Consider the following 9888-nt stretch of genomic DNA (forward strand, 5'->3'; position numbering starts at 1 on the left):
CCATCCGAGACCAGAGCATCTAGTTCTGCCAGTGTGCAGAAGCCGTGGGATTGTGCTCTCCGTGGACATACATGAGCAGCCTCTACATCCAAGACCAGGGCATCCAGTCCTGCCTTTGTGCGGAGGCCGGGGGATTGTGCCGCCTGTGGCTATGCAAGGGCTGCACCTCCAGCAGAGACCAGAGCGCCCAGTCTAGCCACTGTACGCAAGCTGTAGGATTGTACGTCTGTCTGTGGAGACACAAGAGCAGCACCTTTGTCCAAGGCCAGAGCCTGCAATCCTGCCACTATGCGGAAGCTGGAGGATTGTGCTGTCCGTGGACACGCAGGAGCAGCACCTTCGTCCAAGGCCAGAGCTTGCAGTCCTGCCACTGCGCGGAAGCAGGGGGATTTTGCTGTCAATGGACACGCAGGAGCAGCACCTCCAACCGAGACTAGTCTTTAGTGCTGCCACTATGCTGAAGACATGGGATTGTGCTGTACGTGGAAACGCAGGAGCAACCACTCCAGCCAAGAACAGAGCGTCCAGCGCTGCCATTGTGTGGAAGCTGGGGTACTGCGCTGTCTGTGGACACACAGGAGCAGCACCTCCAACCGAGACTAGTCTCTAGTGCTGCCACTATGCTGAAGACGTGGGATTGTGCTGTACGTGGAAACGCAGGAGCAACCCCTCCAGCCAATACCAGAGCGTCCAGCGCTGCCATTGTGTGGAAGCCGAGAGCAGTGTGTGCTGTACTGCCACTGTGCACAAGTAGTTTCCTGTGGCTACCTCTGCATCCTGTGCATGGAGGCTGCAGCATGCTCCAGCGATCCTCACTAGGTACGCCCCTTGTGCTGAACTAGCACCTTGTTTCTGATGAGCAGTGGTAGGACTGTGGTATACTGTACACTGGTTTCCTGTGCCTCTTGTCTGTATGGCTTCAGGCCGGGTTAGTGCACAGTGTGCACTTTGAACATTCAGACTTTAAATGTTCGAGATTGCCAGCCATGGAGAAGAACAGTGCGCCTCCGTGCGTTATGTACAGGTAAGCTGTGAATATCCACCGCCTTATCTTTTATAAACAAGGGCCCTGGAAGGACATCACACTCACTGTCTGGCGGCCTTTAAAACGACTTCAGTACCCCCCAGGAGAAACATAGTCACAGTCATCCTCTAAAATGTGCTTGCCCTTTATAGAATGCTTTCCAGATTTCCCATTCCCTTTTTAGGTTTCGCCTCGCCGAAAGCGGCTTACCGCGCAGCTTTTCGGCGCAGGCGAAATCTAATGTTTACAGTATGTGGCTTGGGAATCCGCCCTCTGTTCCATTGGCTAGCTCCATAAATGGAGGCTAGCCATTGGAACAGAGATCTGTCCGTCAATTGCGGAGCAGATTCGGGGGCGTTCCCGAGAATTTTAGGCTTTCTGCTCACGTCATGCGGTGGTGGGCGGTTCCTATTTTTTGGGGGGGGGCAAGGTTTGTTTTGGTCATTGCAGGCCGACCGCCGCAAGAAGTCCAGGTGAGTGCTTTTTCTTGCCGTTTCCGCCCCCCTCCCGCTATCCGTGCCGTTCCCGCCCCCCCTCCCGCTGTCCGTGCCTTTCCCACCCCCCCTCCCGCTGTCCGTGCCTTTCCCGTCCCCCCTCCCGCTGTCCGTGACGTTCCCATGCCTCCAACCGCTGTGCAACACGGACTCACCATGCACCCACGATCGTGACCCACAAATGGCAAAAGTATAAAAATTCAACAAAACGTACCGAGCAGCAGGGCAAGAAACTAAAGGCATGAAGTAGGCTGACCCTTTGCCTAGGCTTTATACTGTGGGGGTCAGAACCAATGGTTATTGTAACTTGAGTACACCAGTGGATGTGCAGGGTGACCCAAAGCCCAGGTATGTGTGTATATATGTATTGTATTTCGATCATGAGTTTTTTTTTAAATATGAGGCTGGTGATACAATTGTAGCTGCCTCTATGTCAGGCCTAAAAAGGCTTCTTGCACCACAGACATCCAGTAACATCGATCCATGGTAACAGAAGGATCCAGGCGTCAATTTCGATATTTTATGTCCCGACCCTGATTTTACCCTATTTGGATTACTAGGAGGATGGGCGCCTTTGAGTTTTCCGCACAGTGAGCTTCCTACCAGTATGAAATCATCACAGAAGTTACCAATGGCTCCTAACGGGACCGCCATCTTTGCCTGAAGTATGGCCAGGTTGTGAGAGAGTCTCAAGAAGGGGAGTCTGCGAACATACCCTTCACACCACTCACACGGCGGTGGCTGGAATGCAGCATGCTGCGATGAACAAGCACAAAATAAATAAATAAATATAAACAAAATACAAATCGGTTTTGCACTAGCATCAGCAAACACGTTACAAAAACACTCAAGTGCAAGGCAGGGTGTCATTGTTTAGCAATCTGTGTTTCTCTCTTCTCATTGTGTGCCTAATTGTGGCCCTCTTTACTGCAGAGAGGTCTCTAGTGTCATGTTGTGCCATCGTTTGCTTTCTTGCCTTGCATCAGAGAAACCGAATCTGCAACAATCGGTGGTGCACATGGAAATATGTACTTCCTCATGCAGTGGTTTGAGAGCTGGCAATGTCCAGCGACCACAGAATGATGGTCGTGATATGGAAATCAATCAGGCGAGCTTCGGGCCTGATGAGATGGTTAAAGGGCGTCCCTGCTTGTGCTATGTCCATTAAATATGTGCATGGAGCACAGACATCCACAAAAATGAGATGCTTCATGTCAAACAAATGGATTCACCCCGCATCGTCATAAATCCCTTCAATGGCACATTCATTAATTCCGCGGGTTCCTTGAGGAGCTATGGGCTTGCCGCAGCACGCAGCGGCAAGAAGTTCCAGCACTGATACCAGCGAATGGGACCCACGAAATCGCAGACTATCCCCCACAGAACCACAAATCCTAGACCCATGACCAGGAAGAGATTCATTAAGATTAACATATTAACAAAGAACGCAAGGGTTGCCCGCGCACAGACACTAGGCATGAGTGCCAGTTTTGCCCACGCCTGTGTTTTGAAAGGTGTTTCTGGGCATCAGTAGCACCCCCTCTGGCTGTTACGCCACATCATCTCCCCTGTATGATTTGTGCCGGGGGACACAGGCATCTGCTGGTCAGTAATGCCCTCCAGCTTTAAGAGAGAGGCTTATCGGGACGAACAGAAGGGTCTTCTTCGGAGAAAGGTGATGGTACAGCCATTTAATGGGAACGATGTGGGCAAAATCAAACGACCAGGGCAGCCTTACAGCCTGAGACCAAAGACAGAGCTGGACACCAAGTAGGATTCTATTTCAGAAGATATTTTAACCATTCTTAAAAAAACGGTCTGCCCAATGCTCCAAGTCTTTTCAATTGTAAACCCTATAACATGATTATGTTGTGCAAATATGTGGCATTGTTTTATCAATTTTGAGGCTGTAAGTGTATATGCAACTCCAGTTTTACAAGCCATTGCATTTACGCAAGTTTGAGCTATTGCCAATGTAAATGACAATGCCATTTCTTTATCTGTTTTCAAAACCAACACATAAATACAAATTTTGTCATTTACAATGCCAATAGCTCTAACTTTTCCAAAGGCGAAACCGTTGCATTGTAAATGCTTGTTTTATATTGATAACCGATATTGATAACAGCCTATCGGGGTAACAAAGGCTGTGCATTTCTTACTTTCTTCCTGCTGATGGAATTTGATGGTATGCTGCAAAAAGATCCATTGTAGAGCACCATTTTTCACCTTTAACTATCAACATTTCTGATATCTTGGGAAGTGGAAATGTATCTACTATAATATTGTTCTTCAAGTGACGCAAGTCAATACAAAGTCTGAGCTTCCCATTGATGAGTCTAGCGACCACAACTGGGGATATCCATTCGGAAGATTCAAAAGGCTAAATTATATCAGCATACAAGTTTCTTGAGTTCTCAACTTCATCCTCAAGTAAAATGGGAATATTTCTCACCATGTGAACTATGGGACATACACTTGTGTTGAAAACTACACAGTGTTTAAATTATGTTAACTTACCAATTTCCCCCTTGAACACATTAGAGAACTTCTTAAACATTGCAGTACCAATATTTTCACTCATCCACAATCATGACTTGTTCCGGGCTACAGGGATTCGATATCATGTGTAGACTACCCTGATCCTGCCATCCCAACACCGAGGGACCTCTTTTAGCAATGTAGAGTTTCCCATTTTTCTGTTTTTAAACCTGAAGGCTAAGGCCCTATCATATCAATTGTTTCTCTTGAAAAATCATCTGCATGTTTATCTGGCTCGAATAACTGATTTCCCAAATTGGTCACATATTTATCATCACTCATCTCATTCATTTGTAGCTCCCTTTGGAAGAACTTTTATCTCATAATACCAATACACATTTTGGGCGCAAAGCATTTGTCAAAGTCCCCAAAAGCTTCATCAAACACACTAGTGTCTCCACCACCCAAAACTCTAGTCATCTGTTCATATACTTTCAATTCTTCTTGCCCCACTGAAACTAAGATAACAATTTTTTTTCTGCTCAGAAGACATTTTCCCTTCTTTGTCAATTGCTTCTAAAAAGTTAAGGAAATAAGCTTTCCACTCAGCCCATTTCATGGCCAGAGCGCTTTCGGAGGCCGTAAGGCAAAGTTCTGCGAACTCATGGCTATTCTCTTCAAGGCTTATATATAATATCACCACAACAGGGAAATGTAGCAACCCTTCTTCACCCCCAAAAAAAAAAGAAGATCTGTTGTCTCACTGGTGCTGTTGTATTGTCCAGATATAGACTCCTACAGATAGCCAGAACGATAATACGGCCCATATTGATCAAAGCTATCCATCAGGATAACAACAAATCGGAAACGCCAAGATGGTAGCACGTAAATTTGCACTGCATAACCTTACCCGAATACATTCTAGTGCGGACAGAGCTACTCTCAACAAGGAGCTTAATGTCACACAGCACAGCACGCACTTGATGCCACAAGGCAGAGAACGATTCAAAGGATGTGCCCAACTGCCATGCCAGCCTGCGAATGGTAAAGATCTGCATTTGCCGCACAGACCAGAGAGGGAAGACTGCTGTAGGATCTGATTTTATGGTAACCCCCACTTTTTGCTTGGTGCTCTGCTCTGACTAGTCTGACTAGGATCCTGCTAATCAGGACCCCAGACTCTCTAAATTTGGTATGGTACGTACTTAGGTACATCCCAGATTGGACACTTGTGTACCCTTATCAGTCCCTGGTATATGGTACGGAGGTACCCGGGGCATAGGTACACCAGGGGTCCCCCATGGGCTGAATCATGCCACCCATGGGGGAAATCACTCAAACTGTAACTACCGGCCTGCCATTGCAGCCTGTGTAAGCTGGTGTTAGCACCACTTACGACAGATATAGGTTTCCCTATAGCTGAGGTCACTGTACTTAAAACCTATAAGTCACCCCTAAAGCAGGTCTCTCAATGCTGATAGAAGGGTGTCTGGTTCAAAGTGTCAGGGTGCCCCTGCACGAGCACGACACCCCTACAACCTTCTGAGACCATTCATCCAGATTGTAAGAGCATCAGCCATCACAATACTTAAGAGTGGCCAGGCGTCATTACGCGATGACCATCTCTAACCTGGCTGTAACGAACCCTATCATGTTTAGTATCAAACATGCTGGAAATAAAACCCCACACCGTAAACAGTAAACGTGTAGATAGTGCATCAAGATAGCTCCTGAAGAATTGCCGAGTGATTCACACACATTGGGCAAGAAACATGTTGACCAGGACTATACACATATAGACACCTCCGACCATTGTAATCAGCGGTATCCCTATTCTGGTTTTAATTGAGACGAGTGGGCTCGCAGATTAAAATTCATTTTGGAGCACCAACTCGTCTTATTTTATTTCTCCTCATGCCACCTCACATCTACACCACTAGGCCCCTCACAAGCACCTCACCTAAACGGCTTGGGAAAAAGATCTCCGACAAAGAGCTCCTCATAGGGTGCCTGTCAGGCATTGCAGCACCGGCCTGACGAGGAGCCAACCCTATGATGAAGCATGACACCCAAATGGGTGTGTGAGGTCCCCACTACCCAAATTGGGAGACACCCACACTCCATTAATGAGTAAGGGTGTTGACCAACCTTCATTTCCCATCATACAGGAACTACTCTGGTGCTACATTGTATTTATTGGGACCTGTATGCTGGACCTATATGCGCCCCTTCTCACTCATTGTATTGAGTGTCTTATAACAAATATATTTTTATAAATACACATAGTGGTTCTTTTTCACTTAATCTATACCACTATGTTTATGTTCTGGTAAAACAAGCTGCCTTACACTCCTTCTTGACTAAGCCTGAAGGCTGCTTTCCACAGCTACCACTCAGAGCTTTCTACGGTTGTCTAAGACCACTAAATCACAGTAAGGGTTGTCTGGAATGGTGCCGGGTGCCCACTTACATAAGTGTGCATCATATACCAAGCCAGCTTCTCACACCGGCCAAGTTGCACAAGCCACAGTCGTCCACACCAACTACTGCAAATGCAGATATAAAATAATTCCACCAACATCCACTGTCAACGAACAAAATTGGATCGCCCTCCAAAAATAAACACACAAAATCTTTGCATTGTGGGTTCCCTGGTGTTCCAGCAGCTAGTCAACAATATTTTAAAGTAATCCACGTGCAATAAAATACTTGAAAGCTTTATTCTAACTGACCATTAATAATAATGGGGTGACCCAATATCTCTCAGAACCTGGGAAATCTAGTAGTATGCATTTACAATTGGTTCTGTAGTGCGTTTTATTTCTTTAACACAAACTTTAATTAATTCACAAATATTTTATGTAGGTCTAGTAACTCAAGCACGTATTGGTACTGGCCACAAATTTTAGGACACCAACACACAAGAGTTTGAAAATACGGTATATTTGTGTGTCATGCCTACTTTTCAATAAAATAATTTAAAAATACGGTACATTATAACTCAGATATCGTAAATTGGTAGACTGAACAATAAATCAAATTGAATTGAATTGCATAATACCACAGGACTGTTAGCCCCTTGTGTACGCGCGTCAGCCAACAGCCGTCGCGAGCACTACTTTGGTAGTGCGGCGCACGTCTGTTGGCCGACGCGGCCTGCCCACCTAATGGAACTCCCGCACTGTGGCGGAATTTGCGTCGCGGCAAACGAGTTAAGAGACAAACATTGATAAACATCGACTGTAAACATATACCAAAAATTGTGGACTTAAATCACAGTTGACATATACACTAATACAGAGGTTACATAAACAGTTCTTTTTTAAGGGTATCCCAAAGCAACAGATGCCTGTCCAAGCAGATGTCCTTTCTATATTTACAAGTGGAAATAGCTTGGCAGGTTAGGGGAATGCCAAAGATTAACATCAACGTTACAACCCATTATGTGTGCAGTTCACAATCATCACATCGGGTCTTCACCAGGACAGGGCCAGAAAAAAAGCCTGTAGTGATAGTTAGTGTTAGCCTCTACAGTTCTTATCTGTATCGCACCTGAGATGAGGTATCGGATAGTCTAAAAAGGAACCAATTCTCACCTGAAATGCCTGGGAATCTACCTACCAGGGAAGTATATACAATGAGCTCAAGAGCTAGCTCTAAATTGAAGCAACGATTTTTCCAAGATCCGATTAGGATTCTCTGGACGGAAGCAAATGAATCTACTCTCCTTCAAACACTGGAGCAAAATGCAAATTTACGGTACATGATTTACAATATACCGTACTTTCAAACTCTTGTGTATTGGTGTCCTATAATTTGTGGTCAGTACCAAGACGCGATTGAGCTATTAGACCTACATAAAAAATTTGTGAATTAATTAAAGTATGTGTTAAAAAAATACAACTCCCCACAGAACCAATTGTTGTTGCATACTACTTTATTCTGACTGAAACACCAATGTACTGCAAGAGCAACAGCATTAGCATTACATCCTGCTTTAACCCTTACTCCAGGCCACTCTCCTCTAAGGTTCTACATCCCGTACAAGATATCTGGAACACCAAGAGGAACGCGCCCCAAAGAATGTTAGCACCACTTGAATGATGTACAGAACCAAATACATGAAGTTACAATATACGTAACTTGACATTACAGGGATGAACGCATTGCAGGTGGATTTTCATGACCTTCAGCTTGCCCGTTATAGGTGTGAATTATGGCCTAAGTGCATCTTCTACTTTGTACTTGCTAAGTGTATGGTAGCACAGAAATCTTAGATGCTCCAACACTTGAACTGGGTCGTTACCTGGCGGAATGGTGTCTGGGACTGGACAGTATGCCATAGGTTGTTGCCTGTTTAGACTGCCACCTTTAAAATGTTGCCACCTAGTCTAGAAACATTACCTACCTGGTGGTACAGGTGTTCTTGCAGCCCCATCACCATCTGTTATTGGGACATCATCTGGTGGGACAGTTGTCCTTACAGCATCATTACCATGATATTGGCTCATTACCTGGAGGAACAGATGTCCTTGCAGCCCCATTACCATGTTATTGGCTCAATACCTTGTGGGACAGGCGTTCCAGGACCAGAGTTGTTGCTGCTCCCCGTCGTGGCTGTCGTGCTGCTGGCTGTGGTCGGTGCTGGGGCGATGGGCTTGTAGGACATCCCCAGAGTCCCAATTAACGTGGGGGGCAAGTCGCCCCCTCCGGTGAAGGTCGCCGCCAGCGCCAGCCTGGCTTCTGTGATAGACTGTCCTATTAAATAAATATGCTCTCCAAAGGAGAACCAATTCTGAATTACGTTGAAAACTGATGTATTCTTCTGTTGTGCTCGGTCGGTATCTTGAATTGCTTCCTTCTGACAGGTGGTCGGGTTAAGGGTTGTTTTGATTGGCGGATTAGCAGAAGAACCAACGAATTCCTTGTTGAAGTGTTATAAAACCGAAGTTTCTGGTTGCGGGCTGACTTGAGTCCTTCGTCCCCTTCTTCTGCGGTGACCACCCGTCCGTTACAGACACGGACCGTCCGTGCACTCGGCCCGACTTCCGCCGGGCCTCACTCATCTAAGAAGGGGCGACATAAATCGGTAAGCTCAGTACTTCCGGATCACATAGAGCCAACCCCGTGGTTGAACATATTCCCGAGAGTTGAGAACACGAGGGTGTGGGGCAGATAATATGTAAAGTGACATCGGATTGGAGTCTTTGCCCGACCTCGGCCAATCATATTGCTCTGCAGCGTGTTCGGAAGTGCTGATTGGCCTTTGAGACCGAGCGTGGTCTCGCGGTTTGTAAACACTGTCATGGCAGATCTCCAGAGTCCGGCTGAGGTTGTTGGCTCTGGTTGTGCTGAGTCATGGACCCGGCAGTGACCTGGAGACCAACAGGGTGCCAACAGGTCGCCGCCCAGACAGGTCTGGCTGCTGCCTCCAACAGTTCTGGCTGGGAGGGCTACGGGGTGACTAGCTTGGCGCTGCTGGTTGCGTTGCTGGCTACGATGACGTGGTGGTTATTGCTACCACGTGTCGCTCACCTTCGGTGTAGGATGACCAGCTAAATACCGTAACAGAGTGGTAGCATAGAAGGATTAACATGTTCTTGTCAAATAAAGTTTATTTCGGGCCAAAGCCCCGAAAACCTTATAGATAAATACAGGGCTGATTCAACGACTATGAGTGATAGTTTCTCACGTGCAAAATTGAACATGATGACAGGCTCTAAGCATCAGGTTATGCTTTGTTTGACCTTGGTACCAGAAGTCAGACTGTCAAGCCCTATCTCCCTGTGCTCCAATTGTTCTCTTTCCCCCACAACCAGTCAGAGCAGAGATGAGTGCAGGGGCACACATAGAACTCATTACAGGCAGCGTATTCCACCCAAATGCAGC

The 9888-nt window shown here is 46.4% G+C and overlaps 1 protein-coding gene across 2 annotated transcripts in view; it reads right to left on the reverse strand.

Moving 5' to 3' along the window:
* The window catches only part of CDK2AP2 (cyclin dependent kinase 2 associated protein 2), an 89191-nt gene extending 80086 nt beyond the window's left edge, over nucleotides 1-9105 (reverse strand). Inside the window, exon 1 of one of the 2 annotated variants that reach the window (XM_078659292.1) lies at nucleotides 8566-9105. In XM_078659292.1, the coding sequence (XP_078515418.1) occupies nucleotides 8566-8668 (103 nt within the window). In that variant the 5' untranslated portion in view covers nucleotides 8669-9105. The other variant, XM_078659291.1, reaches the window with a different exon arrangement.
* Between the last annotated feature and the right edge of the window lie 783 nt (nucleotides 9106-9888).

Source organism: Lissotriton helveticus, chromosome 1_1 (genome assembly GCF_964261635.1).
Source record: "Lissotriton helveticus chromosome 1_1, aLisHel1.1, whole genome shotgun sequence".
NCBI classification, from domain to species: domain Eukaryota; kingdom Metazoa; phylum Chordata; class Amphibia; order Caudata; family Salamandridae; genus Lissotriton; species Lissotriton helveticus.